The 14,970-nt window shown below is 45.7% G+C and overlaps 1 protein-coding gene across 1 annotated transcript in view; it reads right to left on the reverse strand.

Moving 5' to 3' along the window:
* Positions 1 to 14,970, reverse strand: part of ITGA10 (integrin subunit alpha 10) — a 51,412-nt gene that overhangs the window by 12,320 nt on the left and 24,122 nt on the right. Inside the window, exons 7-19 of the mRNA XM_033174803.1 lie at positions 10,107 to 10,255; positions 9,068 to 9,218; positions 7,946 to 8,111; positions 7,139 to 7,206; positions 6,628 to 6,772; positions 5,893 to 6,041; positions 4,964 to 5,107; positions 3,670 to 3,873; positions 2,497 to 2,627; positions 1,852 to 2,018; positions 939 to 1,081; positions 576 to 686; positions 19 to 104 (exon numbers count right to left, since the gene is read on the reverse strand). Of these exons, the coding sequence (XP_033030694.1) occupies positions 19 to 104; positions 576 to 686; positions 939 to 1,081; positions 1,852 to 2,018; positions 2,497 to 2,627; positions 3,670 to 3,873; positions 4,964 to 5,107; positions 5,893 to 6,041; positions 6,628 to 6,772; positions 7,139 to 7,206; positions 7,946 to 8,111; positions 9,068 to 9,218; positions 10,107 to 10,255 (1,814 nt within the window). The remainder of the gene's footprint in view (positions 1 to 18; positions 105 to 575; positions 687 to 938; positions 1,082 to 1,851; positions 2,019 to 2,496; positions 2,628 to 3,669; positions 3,874 to 4,963; positions 5,108 to 5,892; positions 6,042 to 6,627; positions 6,773 to 7,138; positions 7,207 to 7,945; positions 8,112 to 9,067; positions 9,219 to 10,106; positions 10,256 to 14,970) is intronic.

The following is a 14,970-nucleotide window of genomic DNA, read 5'->3' on the forward strand; positions in this document are numbered from 1 at the left end:
GTTCACTCTAATTCCTACCTGGATCCTGTGATGTCCATCTGAGCTCGCAACACCAGATCTGTTATACACTCATCGTCTTCACCACAATCCTTAAAGAAGGGGATCTAAAGAGAAAGCAAGAGGCAGGATGATTCTCTGTGTTGCAAACCCCTTTCCACAATATTATTAATTTTTTATTTTTATTTTATTTTTATTTTATATTATGAATTAATCATGATTCAAAAACAGATAAATTTATTTGAATAGGTTACACAACTATATAGTTCTTAAACAAGGTACATAAAGGGGGAATGCTCCTCTGTTTCTAAAAGCAGCCATATATGCACTAGATAAACTAGTCCTTTTAAAAATTCATTTCAGTAACTATACAGTAAAATTATACAAACACCACGTAGGTCGTAATAAGGTCTAACTAACGATACAAAAAAAAAATAGTAATGGCAAGAATTAAGTATCTCCAAAATGAAATCTTGACCCCAAGGTTAGCAAGGCAGGAAGCAGCAAAGATGGTCTGGTCTGACATGTGGAATGGCATGGGCAGCTGGCCGAGGGGCATCTGTGCATGTGCTACTCACCAATTTCTTAACGCTGGTGGGTGATTTATCGTCCAGCACAGGGCCTGGCTCAGCATCATTCAGTGCGAACTTCACCAGGACTGCGACCGGCCTCAGGTAATCGGAGGTGTCCTGCAAAGGATAAACAAATCCAGGGTTGTCTTTAGATAGCAGGCCTGATGAAGATTCACAGCGTTGCTGAGATTAAAACAGGAGAACACTGTGCACCTTGGAGGTTTTTAAACAGAGGTTGGATGCCCATCTGTCAGGAATTTTTAAGCGGTGATTCCTGCATTGCAGGGGGTTGGACTAGATGACCCACGGGGTCTCTCTCCGCATCAGTCGGAGTCAGAACTGACCCACCCACACTTGTAATGTACTCACAATCACGTGGAAACGGACCGCCGAGCAGGTTGTCCTGCCCACAGTGGCCCGGGTCCTCTTCTGCAGCAGCTTTTGGGAGTTGCCATCAAAGACGGCCCTTGCCCCAAACTTCCTGTCATCCAGGGAGACGTTGTACTTTATACCTAGGGCCAAGCAGTGAGTGGAGTCAAGCGAAGCCAGCCTTTGCTAACCTTGGACTACATTTCCCATCCTCCTTGGGCATTGGCCATGGGAACTGGGGCTAATGGGAGCTGCAGTCAGAAACTTATGGAAAGCCCTAGGCTGGTGACACCTGGTTTCAGTCATGTGATCAGCCAACAACCAATCACAAGGCTCCTCAAGAGCTGGCCCAGAGGCATTGCGAGGTAGTTTAAGATTAGGGCAGGCATAGGCAAACTCGGCCCTCCAGATGTTTTGGGACTACAACTCCCATCATCCCTGACCACTGGTCATGTTAGCTTGGGATGATGGGAGTTGTAGTCCCAAAACATCTGGAGAGTCGAGTTTGCCTATGCTTGGATTAGTGGCATAGGCCTACAGGCACAAACAAGAATTTAGATTTAAAGTATCACAGAAGGCAAGCTGCCTGATTTCTCATCCATATCCCCCCAGATAAATTCTTCAACAAATTTGCCCCCTGCCCCAGATTGCCCCCAATCAGCTTCCCGTTAATTAATTTATCCTGTTTGCAAATCAATTCCCCTTCCATTGCCCCCATTCATTATCCTGTAAATAATCTCTAGTTAAAAGCTACCTAGTTATTCCATACCCAAATTAAGACCCTGCCTTGCAACCCAGATAATACTCCAAGTTTTCTCCAAATGCATTAACTGCCCAGAAACAGCCCAGAGGACACTTTGGAGAATATGCTGCCCACTCCTAACAATCCGCCTGCCGAGAGGGCGCTACTCACTGAAGTGGCTGTCCCTCGGGCCCAGAGACCGGGAAGACACCCTGAAGCAGATGTTTGCCGTCACACAAAGAGACTCCTTTCTGTTCCTCTGGCAGTTCTTCTGAATCACATTGATGGATGGAGGGTTGGCAGTGACTGAAGTGTTGACTTGCACGATCCTCCTTGACCTGCCCCCCTCAGCAAGAAGGAAAATGATATTGTTAAATTAAAAAACCCCAAAGTTGGGCCTAAGGTCTGCGCTATACGTCTGAGGCAGTATCGTATCACTTTAAACAGTCATGGCTCCCTGCAAAGAATCTTGAGAGTTATTAGGAGACCCCTTATAGAGCTACAATTCCCAGAGTTCCCTGTGAAAAGGGATTGATTGCTAAACCACTCTGGGAACTATAGCCCTGGAAGGGGAATAGGGATCTTTCAACAGCTCTTAAAATACTACAGTTTCCTCTGGGGAAACCATGATTGTTTAAAGTGGTATGATACTGCTTTGAGAGGCAGCGTGGTGTAGCGGTTAGAGTATCAGACTGGGACCTGGGGAGAGACCAGTGTTCAGATTCCCATTCGGCCATGAAGCTCACTTCAATGACCTTGGTGTTCCCTCTGCCCGGGTGCAGCTTTCATTCCCTCCCATCTTTCAGCTTCCCTCACCTCAAGACCACCGCAGCGCCCTGAGCTCCAACGGCAAGGTCCACCAGGCCATCTCCATCCAAATCGATTTGCCCATCCAAGCTGCGGCCAAAGTAGCGGAGGCCTCGGCGCAGGCCGGCCGACTCGATGCGCTGTCAGAAAGAGCAAATCAAATCACATGCAGAATGTGGGGTGTTTGGTTTTAATCAGTGGGGCTGCTCTCCAAGAGCCCTCACTGCAGTTGTTCCAAATGTACTTAAGAACATAAGAGTCTGTTGGAACAGGCCAAAGGAGACCCATCTAGTTCAGCAACTTGTTCTCACAGTGAGCAACCAGATGCCCCAATGGGAAACCATCAAACAGGACCTGAACTCAAGAGCCGTCTCTCCTTCTGTGGTTTCCAGCAACTGACACCCAGAAGCATCACTGCCTCCAAGAGTGGAGGAAGAGCATAGCCCTCATGGTTAGTAGCCATTGACAGCCCTCTCCTTCGTTAATTTGTCTAATCCTCTTTTAAAGTCATCAAGGTTGGTAGCAATCCCTGCGTCCTGTGGCAGAGAGTTCCATAGTTTAACTATGTGCTGGATTTTCTTTTATCTGTCCTGAACTTAGTGCGGTGAGAGAATCAGAATCAAAAATCAAAACGGTACGAGGAAATTGCTTAATTTTGTTCTCTGTGGTTTTCTTTCTCATTTCCCTCTTTTACATTTTACTCTTCTCTTTTGCTATTGGTTTTCATTAATATATTTTTTTGTGTGTACTGTCATGGTTAAAAACAAAATAAATAGATATTTACCAAAGGCAAAAAAGAATCAAAACAATATTGACAGGTTGGAGTTGAAACCTAAAACAGCGTGTGATTCTGCAGAGTCAAATGTGAAGCGCTGCGTTTAGTGGCAATAAAAAAAAATAGAAGGCGCAAGTTTAGGATGAGGGAGGGAGACTTGGCCTGGCAGGAGCACAGCTAAGAAAGGACATGGGCATCTTAGCTGAACATCAGCCAGCAGTGTGATTTGCCTGCTAAAAACGCAAATGCCACCTTAAGCCCCTTAGATCATGGGAAGTGAATAGGAACAGGGCCTGGGGGTGGAAATGGATTTTGGCTAAACACTGGGGGAAATGTCCTAGTGGGAAGAGCTGTTAGAATAGTGGGGAGCACTCAAACACTGGATCCCAACACTGGATCCCACTCACCTGTTTGAAGCGCGGCAGCACCGTGGTGCGGTAGCCATGATAGATGTAGACTGCCCCCTGGTGGTTGTCCTCCAGCGGTGCGCCCACCACAACGTCATTATAGCTGTCGTGATTAAGGTCAGGGACAGCCAGGAGGGAGTAGCCAAAACGAGCGTCTTGAGGTTTTGGGTCGGCATGGAGGGTCCCGTTGAAAGACACGAGCAACTTCAGAAGAGGGAGAAAGGTTAAAATGGTGCCATTAGGCATTGGCTTCAGGATAGAAGCCCCCTCCCCCACAATGGTGTGCCGCGAAACACTGTGAGGAAGGCCACAGCTCAGGACTGAAGCACATGCAGAAGGTCCCAGTTTCAACCGGGGCATCTCCAGTTTAGAGGATCTCAAATAGCAGCTGATGAGAAAGATCCTTCCCTGCCTCAGATCCTGGAAACCAAATTCTCAGCAAAGTACTGGGCAATCTGACCCAGGATGAAGCACCTAAGCTCAGCCAACAAAAACACTGCAATGCTTTGGACAACGGCTCCCATCATCCCTGACCATTGGCCATTCTAGCAGGGGCTGATGGGAGTTGTAGTCCAAAACACCTGGGAGGGAAGGCATCAGGCTGAGTGCCACAATACAAGTGTTGCACTTTTTGTTGCAGGATGAGGTTCCAGGTGGGTCACGTATCAGAAGAGCTTGAAATTTACTGGCTTTGTAAGCACCTCTCCCATGTGAAAAATATTTCTTTGCTCAGCAGAGGCCAGACTGGAAATGGCACGAACATGGAAGGGAGTGGTCAGCCTTCCTGTTAACACTTGGGAGGAGAGAGTTTGGCAATTAGCAGTCAATGATAAGCTTACTCAAGAATGCAGGAGAGCCAGAGGAGTAGCCCTAATAAAGTTGTTCAAACTTGGTACCCATTCATCTGTTAGGTGACCAAAGGTGGATGGGAACTTCCTGGAGGGACACTTTCTTGTCTACTTCATTGCCAGGATAAACTCAAATGTTAGGGAAGTTTTAATGTTTGATGTTTTATTCTGTTTAATATTCTATTGGGAGTCGCCCAGAGTGGCTGGGAAAACCCAGCCAGATGGGCGGAGTATTAATGATAATAATAATAATAATAATAATAATAATAATAATAATAATAACTATAGTAGTAGTAGTTGTTGTTGCTGCTGCTGCTGTATTGTACTAATGTATGATGATGGAGACATTGTCGTTTCCCATTGCTATTGTCTGTATTCCTGCTAACTGTTTATAGAAAACCTTTAATAAAAAAGAGGTTTTTAAAAACCAAAACAACAACACTCACCTGCCCCACTTTGTAGATGTAAACGCGGCCAGTCTCTTTGTTCTGTGGGCCCAGGTACATGGGGGCAGCCACCAGCAGTACGTCTGTGATTCCATCTCCGTTCACGTCCACCGGGCACATTTCACTGCCAAAGTAGGAGCCAATCTGCAGAGAAAGACGCCACCTGCTATGTCAGAATTGCACAAGTTCTTCTGCACTGGACATCAGCGCAAGCTTGCACCTTAAGCCTGATTTTACACATTTCCAGATCTCAATAAAGAAAGCAGCACCCCCAAACACCTAGATGCAAAGTCAGAGGTCCAGGGGGCAATTTCATGGCTATCTATCTATCTAATCTATCTTATCTATCTATCTATCTATCGTATGTGTGGGGGGGGGGGTCAGGCAAGACTCAGAATCTTGAGGAATTCAGAGTTTTCAAATACCTGCTCTTTATAAAGCACCACCTGCATAGATGGCGCTATAGAAAAAACTAATACATTCAGGTATTTACATTCAGGTGCAGAGGGTATTTCAGTTCAGTCCCCAATCCATAACGACCCCCACCACCCCAAACCTCTCCTTGGCTGCTATAAATTGTGCTGGAAACCGCGTCCATCTATTTGGACCCCGAAGTTCTGTGTCACGAGTTCTTGTTGTGCCTGCAAAGATAGTGGAAGGGTTGCATCATCTCCCTCCCCTAAGAAGCAGCACCCCTAACCCCTGCCTCCTCCCACCCTAATGAGTTTGGGCCACAGCCATAGCCAGCAGGTGAGGTTACATGAAAGGGAGGAGTGTCTCTGTTCGTGTGCAGACTGTCTTTTACTCTCTTCTCTCAGTAATTGTACACATATTCGGGAATGAACAAACAAAGTTTCCAGGGACACAGTTGTCACTCCAGAAATCAGCTACTATCATCTACTATCATCTCCACTGCCCCGAAAACTCACTTGGTCCCCAGTGAGGGCCTGGGAAATGGTTACGCTGCCATCGCTGCTCATCTCAAACAGGATCACTTTCCCCTTATGCTTGAAGCGGGGGGCACCAGCCACATACAGCCCCTTCCCGTTCCTGAGCTTGATAGAGGAGACTGTGTATCCTGGGGAAGGAAAAGAGAGAGAGAAATAATAAAGCTGTGCAGACTCTCGTTTTGCCCTGAACTAATTGGCTAGCTTTTCACTCACAGCCTTAAGTTTTTCTTTCTGCAAAATGGGAACAAGCACTGACTGGCCTCACACACATGGTGTATGGGGGAAGCAAAGGACTGCCTTGCTTTTATTCATCCTACGTAAGCAAGTGGTTTAACAAACAAACAAAGCAAATGAATCTCACTAGTTTTTTTGTTCTTTCACCCACTGAACAGGAGCCGTGCTTGAAACCTGCTGGGATCATTTTATCACCTTGATTTTGGAAACAAATAGCCATTGAGAATTGGGGAGATGGGGTGAAGAACAGGCCTGCCAGCTGCCTTGACTATTAAATGAAACCTCCATGTACAGGGCAAGTCTACCTGTGGGTACCAGGGGAGGACTACTGGCTTCCTGACCTCCTCCAGAGGCCTCTGTGATGTTGTGCTAGAAGGACCTCTGGCCTGATCCGGCAGGTGGGCTGATTTTATCTTTGTGCCCTTTGTGGGTCTCCACTCTTTCCCTTCCTGTATAATGGGAAGCAGCATCCTTCCTTACCCAGATAGGCTGCGTGGTTTTTCAGCCTCAGGGGGAACTCCCTCTCAAAGGCCTCCCTTGGCGGGATGAGCCGCCCACTCCTGCTCTCCTTCAAGACTGCGCCATCCCAGTCATATGCCCCGACCATGCCAAAGAGGATCCCGTCCTGCCAGGGAACAAGCAGATACATAAGCAGCCCAGCCAAACAACTATTTGCCCTTGCCTTTCACACAGCAATACCAGAGGTGGCCAGCAGGGGGCCCTCCATATGTTGTTGCACCCTGACTCCCATCAGCCCCAAGCAGCAATGGCTACTGGGCAAGGGTTCATGGGAGATGGAGTCCAACAACCTTAGGAAGGCATCATGAAGCCCATCACATTACAAATAGAAGTCATACAGCATCTAGCATTACAAGAGCTACAACAGGCAGAACAAACATTAAGTGGCGAGGCCAAGAACCTCTGCCATTTTCAACTGGTCCGCGGGGGAAGGTTTGAGAACCACACTTTGCACTGCAATAGATCTTCTTACCTCAAGGAGGTGCATAGAGAAGCCAATTTGAGACATTTCCAACTCAAATGAGCTGTATTCACGGGTCCCTGAGGAGAATGGGGAAGGGGGGGGGGGAGAGAGAAATCTGTTAATAGTTGTACACCACTTTGGGTATTCTTTTAGTAGAAAAGCAACAAAGTAGTAAGACAAAGACAGTAGGCAGATTGATAAATGAACAAGGTGTGCTCCGTTTGCTGAAATAGCAGGTGGGAACTGACAGGGAGGGAGGGAAGGGGCTTAATCTGTCCTGCCAATTCTCCATTGCGAATGCCCCCCATAATTGGATTGACCCATATCTCCCGTAGCAGAGAATCTTGTGCCCATTGCCTGTCTGGTATTACCACACAGCTTCTTGAGACGCTTGCACAGGTCCTAGCACCATGAGGACCCACTGTCAGCTCCTACCCCGGGCCCCTCGTGCTCCTGGCATTTGGCAAAGGAAGCCACCATTTTAATTCCCTCACAATGTCCTGTTGCTCTAGGACACTGCAGGAAATCAAAATGAAGGGTCACCTGACACTGTCTGTGGCCTCTACTGTGTAAGCCCAAGACGGACGCTATTGGTGCAGCCCTTAAGGTTTGAGCCAGTGCAGTGCGTCACTCATACTAAGGTTTACAAAGGACAGCTGGGAAATGGTTATGACTGGGAGGTGTTGGAGACCTCCCAACTAACACTTCTCCCTACTAACCTCCCTACTAACACTCCATTTTGTTTAACTTTCATAAACCACAGGGAATCTGGTGGTAGCCTCCCTCCCCCCCTTTTCACCCTCCCCCTTCCCGAACCTTCAAGGCTGAATATCCTGTCCCCTAAGGCATCCACAATATCGTTCAGGGCCGCCTCGTCAGTCACGTTGAAGAAATACTTCTCATCAGGGTCGCTGGCAATGTATTTAATCTCGTTGATGAAAGAGTCCGGGTCTTTCTGTCGCCGAATGTAGTGCCCCAACACCTGAGGGAACAAAAGCCATTAAAAAAAAAAAAGGCTGAGGTGCAAGAAGTGCTCATTATAACACTTTGCAACTAAGGGTGTAAGAGAATTCCGCAGATAATGGAAATGCTTATTTGTTTGATGTCTGGAAAGGGAATCAATCCAGCAGATACGGCTGGTATTCACTTACAGGTGGGTAGCCGTGTTGGTCTGCCATAGTCAAAACAAAATCGAAAATTCTTTTTAGTAGCACCTTAGAGACCAACTGAGTTTGTTCCTGGTATGAGCTTTCGTGTGCATGCACACTTCTTCAGATGGTATTCACTGTTGTTGTTGTTGATTCAGTCCACAAACAATTTGCAGATGGTTACATTTCCCTCACCACCACCATTTGCGTTGTGCTTCCTCTGCACTGAAATGAATGAGGTGGAATAATGTGATTTATGTCACCATGGTGGACAGCGAGATGAATAATGTTGTTCTTAGAAAAGGGCGGATTGCAGCGGAACAGAAACAGGGCTGCATGGGAGGAACACAGGGTGGGACAGAAAACCCTTCTTACCTCCCTACTTGAAACTCACCTGAAAATATTTGTTTGGGCGGATGAATACAAAAGTGGGGACCAAGGGAGCAATACAAAAGGATTCAAGCAATAGATCCTGCTAGTTATCTCAGAAGAGCATGTCAACTTCCGCCTCTTCCACACTGAAATCATTTAATATATAAATTTGTAGCTCCTTCATATGCAAGTCGGAATGAACCAATATTAAATTTAGTAAAGAAGCCATTTAGTAAAAAGCCCTTCTTATCTGTCAAGGTGGAAGGAAGCTAGACATGGAATCATGGCAGAAGAACCTGCTTTGAATTCTTTTTCATGTGGCACCTCTCTCAGCCCTTGCTTGCTCTCTTTTTCACATGCAAGCACACCCACGTCACTGCCACCACCCAAAAGCCTCCTGGCACCAGAGCATGCTCACTGCAATGGCGTAGCGTGTCACGTTCCGTTTCTCACACTCTTCCAGGGCGTCTTGGAGCTCTTCGCCATCGTGGGACTCCCCGTCAGTCACCACAATCATCAGCTTGGTGGCTCCCTCTCTCCCGCCTCTTTCTGGGCTAAAGGCCTCTGTGCTGAAGAAAGAAACAAGAGGTGAGGAGGGAGGAAAACAGAGATGCGCTCCTGTTCTGAGAATGGCATTTCTTGGAGACACTGGCAGTGGGCAAGATTTTGTGTGCCATTCAGACCAGCACCAATGGAAGCCTAACAGATCCGACTCACCAGAGCACCATCTGCCAGGATGTTCTCCTGCAAGGTGCTGCACAAGGCTCTATAACACTGGTCCTCAAAGACCTACATTGGCTCCCAGTGCGTTTCTGTGTTGGTGCTGACCCTTAAAGCCCTAAACGGCCTCGGCCCAGTATACCTGAAGGAGCGTCTCCACCCCCATTGTTCAGCTCGGACACTGAGGTCCAGCTCTGAGGGCCTTCTAGCCATTTCCTCGCTGTGAGAAGTGAGGTTACAGGAAACCAGGCAGAGGGCCTTCTCGGTGGTGGCACCCGCCCTGTGAAATGCCCTTCCATCAGATGTCATGGAAATAAACAACTATCTGACTTTTAGAAGACATCTGAATCCAACCCTGTTTAGGGAAGTTTTTAATGTTTGATGTTTTATCATGTTTTTAATATTCTGTTGTGAGCCACACAGAGTAGCTGGGGAAACCCAGCCAGATGGGCGGGGTATAAATAAATTGTTGCTGTTGTTGTTGTTGTTGTTGTTGTTGTTGTTGTTGTTGTATCCTCACAACAACCCTGTGAGGTAGGTCAGGCTGAGAGACGCTGCGTCCGTACACACGAGACCATCGGAGCTCATTCAAAACACAACACACACACACACCCCAATAAAGCCGCTTGCTTCTCTGCAAAATGCCTCTTTCGCACATGAGCTGGGCTCCTGCTTCTCTGTCTCTGTCTCTGTCAGGATCAAGACACACACACATAAACAAACAAACAAACACACACCAGGCTTTGTGGATGGCAGACGCTGTCCTAGTTTCGAGCCCCTCCTGGCGGCTGATGTTTTTGGCGGCTTCAATGACCTCCTCTGCTGTTTGGTAATCCTTCAGAGTCCACTCGTGGACAGCAACCTCACTGTACTGCAATACCCCAACCTACAAGGAGAGAAAGGTTTCATTGGTTTTTCCTTTTTCCTTTTTATTATTACAAACAAAGCAAGAAAAAGTGGTTTAAAGAGAACACATCATTGGGTTAAGAAATACACACCAGGCTGGCATAATTCAAAATATAAAGATGAGGAGGATTCTAAACACAGAATAAAATAAAACCATGAATGCTGTGGGTGGAAAGAATCTTAAAGAGGAATTGTATCCTATATTATTGGATCAACCAAATCCACTGATAAGCAGAGAGAGGGAACAGACCATGTTATTGCTTATTGACATATGTTATAAAATAAAGCCAGACCTCTACAAATCTATCTTTCCTACATTGTCCCCTGGAAACCTAACTCGCAGGGTTGTTGTGGGAAATAAATGTAGGGAGGGCAACCATCTACACCACCCTGAGCTCCTTGGAGGAAAAGGTGGGATATAAATGAAAGAAGAATAATAATAATAATATATCTGTGTTTTAGTATGTCTTTGTGTGCATTATTATGTGCATTATTTTGTGTGCATTATTTTGAAACTAATAATTATACTGCAGTTAAGGGTCAAGACTGCAGTAAGGATCGCCAAGTAAAATGTGAAAGAGCTTCATAAGTGATAAGCATTCATGCTACATGAATGATAAGCATGATATTATTATTAAGGAGAGCAGCTGATACAGGCCACCGTGGAGAGGGCAAAGAGGGGGAAACTGGAAGGGGCAGGGTGAGGTAGAAATTCTGCAAAACTCAGTAAGAGCAGTGTTACTACGTAAGAGAGCTGTCCGACCACAAAGCTGGATTCAGGAGGAAACCTAACTTTGACTATTAAGAGTGAAAAACAACTCTAGATAAGGTACAAGGAGGGCTCTGCACATACAGCAAAAAACTTGAGGACTGTGATTGGATGAACAGACAGTGTGGTGCTTGGGCGGCAGAAGGTTGGTTGACTGGAAAATAACCAGCCAAGATGACATATATTTTGCCTATCTGGGATGTGTGCTAATGGAAATGCTTCCACAGACTATTTTGGATTCTATCCTGTAATGCAGTTCTGAATAAGTCTGACTAACTGGGAACTTTGTGTGAGAACAAATAAAATGTTATTTCTGTATGCCACTACTGAGGGTCATGTTTTGCTAGCCCAAAAATGGAAAAACGAGCAAGGTCCCAACTAAAGAAGAATTTCAACTTAAGCCAGGGGTCAGCAACCTTTTTCGGCCGTTGGCTGGTCCACCATCCCTCAGACCATGTGGTGGACCAGACTATATTTTTTTTGGGGGGGGGGGAATGAACGAATTCCTATGCCCCATAAATAACTCAGAGATGCATTTCAAATAAAAGCACACATTCTACTCATGTAAAAACACCAGTCAGGGCCCACAAATAACGGAAAGATGCATTTTAAATAAAAGGACACATTTTACTCCTGTAAAAACACGCTGTTTCCTGGACTGCCCACGGGCCTTAGGTTGCCTACCCCTGTCTTAAGCTGACAGAATATGCGCTGCTTGCAGATTTAACATATAGAATAAGAGAACAGGAAGAACACACGTTTAGAGAAGATTGGAAAACCTTTATTGAATATATGGGGGGGGGAATTGTATACACTTGAAAACGTTGGCAGCATTAAGATAAATTCAACAGTGTAAATAAGTTTTGATGGATGTAATAATGGAATACTGAATGGCTTAGTTTTTGTAAAATATGCAGGGATTTGTGATGTGCAAAATGAACCATGTAAAGAGAAGAAGGGAAGTCACTGATATTTTAAGGATGTTTAGATGAGTATTTTAAATTGTAAAACGAAAAATTTAATAAAAATTATATACAAGAAAAAAAAATTTAAAAAGAGAATTTGGTGTGAGTCTCTGTACTGAACCCCAAAGGGAATTTTCTCCAACCCCCCAGGGCCCACCAGATGTCCCTGAACTACAGATCCCATCATCCCCGGCTATCGGCCATGCTGACTAGCGGAGCTTCTGGGAGTTGGAGTCCGAAACATCTGCAACAACAAAAGGTGTGTTTTGCTTGGGGAATTGCCATCCGCTCCCCTTCTTGCCAACCCTTTCTTAGCCCCGGAGAAGGTTTTTGCGCTCATGCTGACTCAGCAGAGAGCCCCTCTGCAGCTCACAATGAGGCTACACAGAACCAGCTCCCCTTCCCTCCCTGTCCCTGTTTTCTTTAAGCTTCCTGTTTTCCACAGGCTGGAGTTTTCAAACGTCCCACGCCTCTGCTCTGGCACAGGCTCCATCCTGCAGTAGTAGCAAAGGAGATGGGGAAAAGGTCAAGCGATACCCCAGCATGTGCTGCTAACAGGCCAAGGAGAAATAAAGTGATTATCTTTATTTCCAGAATGTGGCTATGCTCTGAGAATCACACATGGCCATTCTGGGCACATTCCATTTAATTTACGGTTTCCCCTTTTTTGCATTAATTAAAAGTTGGGGCGATTTAAGTTTTTGCATGGATGAAGTGGGGGAGACATCAAGCCCTGGCACAGTTCCTTATCAATTCTGGAGATCTCCCTCTCTCGTAACGCTAGAATTCATGGACATCCAAGGAAGTTGAATGTTGGAAGGCTCAGGACAGAGGAAAGAAATGATTTTTTTTTTACACAGCGCATAGTTGAACTATGAAAATCCTCCTGCAGGAGGACATGACGGCCCCTATCTTAGATGGCTTGAAAGAAGATAAAAAATTCTTTCCAGTAGCACCGTAGAGACCAACTAAGTTTGTTCTTGGTATGAGCTTTCGTGTGTGTGCATGCACACAAAAGCTCATACCAAGAACAAACTTAGTTGGTCTCTAAGGTGCTACTGGAAAGAATTTTTTAATTTGTTTTGACTATGGCAGACCAACACGGCTACCCGCCTGTAACTGGCTTTAAAGAGGATTAGACAAATTCATGGAGGATAAGGCTATCAATGGCTACTAGTCATGGTGGCTATGCTCCGCCTCCACAGTTGGAGGCAAACTGCAGGAGAAAACTGCAGGAGGGGAGAGTTGCTCTTGTGCTCGGATCCTGCTTGAAGGTTTCCCACAGGCATCTGGCTAGCCACTGTGAGAACAGGAGGCTGGACTAGATGGGCCACTGGCCTCATCCAGAAGGTTTCTTTTTACGTTATTATGTGTATTGCAACTGAGTCATTAAAAGTTAAAATTCTGCTCAGAAACAGTAGTGAATATATAACTGAGAAGGTGGCTTTGCATGCCAAGGTTTCCCTCTGTTTTAGAGCTGAATCATTACACATAAACCTGACATTCTGTAGCTTAAATATCAAATGATGGCTGTTGTTAAGAAGAAATACATTACACACACACACACACACGGTTGTCCCACATTCTTCATATGGGGTGTTGTTGTTCAGTCGTTCAGTCATGTCCGACTCTTCGTGACCCCATGGACCAGAGCACGCCAGGCACGCCTATCCTTCACTGCCTCTCGCAGTTTGGCCAAACTCATGTTAGTAGCTTCGAGAACACTGTCCAACCATCTCATCCTCTGTCGTCCCCTTCTCCTTGTGCCCTCCATCTTTCCCAACATCAGGGTCTTTTCCAAGGAGTCTTCTCTTCTCATGAGGTGGCCAAAGTACTGGAACCTCAACTTCAGGATCTGTCCTTCTAGTGAGCACTCAGGGCTGATTTCTTTGAGAATGGATAGGTTTGATCTTCTTGCAGTCCATGGGACTCTCAAGAGTCTCCTCCAGCACCATAATTCAAAAGCATCAATTCTTCGGCGATCAGCCTTCTTTATGGTCCAGCTCTCACTTCCGTACATTACTACTGGGAAAACCTTGCTTTAACTATACGGACCTTTGTCGGCAAGGTGATGTCTTTGCTTTTTAAGATGCTGTCTAGGTTTGTCATTGCTTTTCTCATATGGGGTATAATACTGTATATGCAACCTATCCTTAAAAAGGTGAACGTTGCTAATGGCAACAAGTTAAATACGGTCAAAATTTTAAAATTACTAAAAGCAGCAGATAGCTGCCATCATAATCTGGGTCAGCAAAATCTAGGTCCTCTGACACTTGAGTATAGCAATGGATGTTCTGAGTTGACATTCTGAAACATAAGACCTTTTCTTGCAGGATTTGCTCTGGCTGCCAATTTACTATCTGGCCAAGTTCATGGTGTTGCCACTAACATGTAACGTACAGTTACAGGTAGGTAGCCGTGTTGGTCTGCCATAGTCAAAACAAAATAAAAAATAAAAAATAAAATCCTTCCAGTAGCACCTTAGAGACCAACTAAGTTTGTTCTTGGTATGAGCTTTCATGTGCATGCACACTTCTTCAGATACACTTCTGGTCCAGCTTACTTGAGGGACCGGCTTATCCCTTATACACCCAGCAGATGGCAACAGTCTGCAGGAGAGTTTATCTTGCAAGATCCAAAGATCTCAGAAGCTTGCTCTGCAGTAAACTCAGAACAGGGCTTTTAGTGTGGCTGCCCCTGTCCTTTGGAAAAGCATCCCTGCCCATTGGACTATAAGCTTGTGAGCAGGACTATGTTGCTTTCTTAATCTCCAGTGCCTAGAAAAATATAGGGTGTAAGAATACCAATAATAATGAATAGTGGTGTTGATGGTAATAATGCCTTGTCCTTGGCTTTGGCCCAGCACAGCTTCCTTCTCATCATGCGTGAGTCAGGGAAACGGTCCAAGCAGAGTGTCTAAGCATTTCCTCAGCCAACATAGCCGGAGGATGTGGGGAGGAA

This window comes from Lacerta agilis, chromosome 17 (assembly GCF_009819535.1).
Source record: "Lacerta agilis isolate rLacAgi1 chromosome 17, rLacAgi1.pri, whole genome shotgun sequence".
Taxonomy (NCBI): domain Eukaryota; kingdom Metazoa; phylum Chordata; class Lepidosauria; order Squamata; family Lacertidae; genus Lacerta; species Lacerta agilis.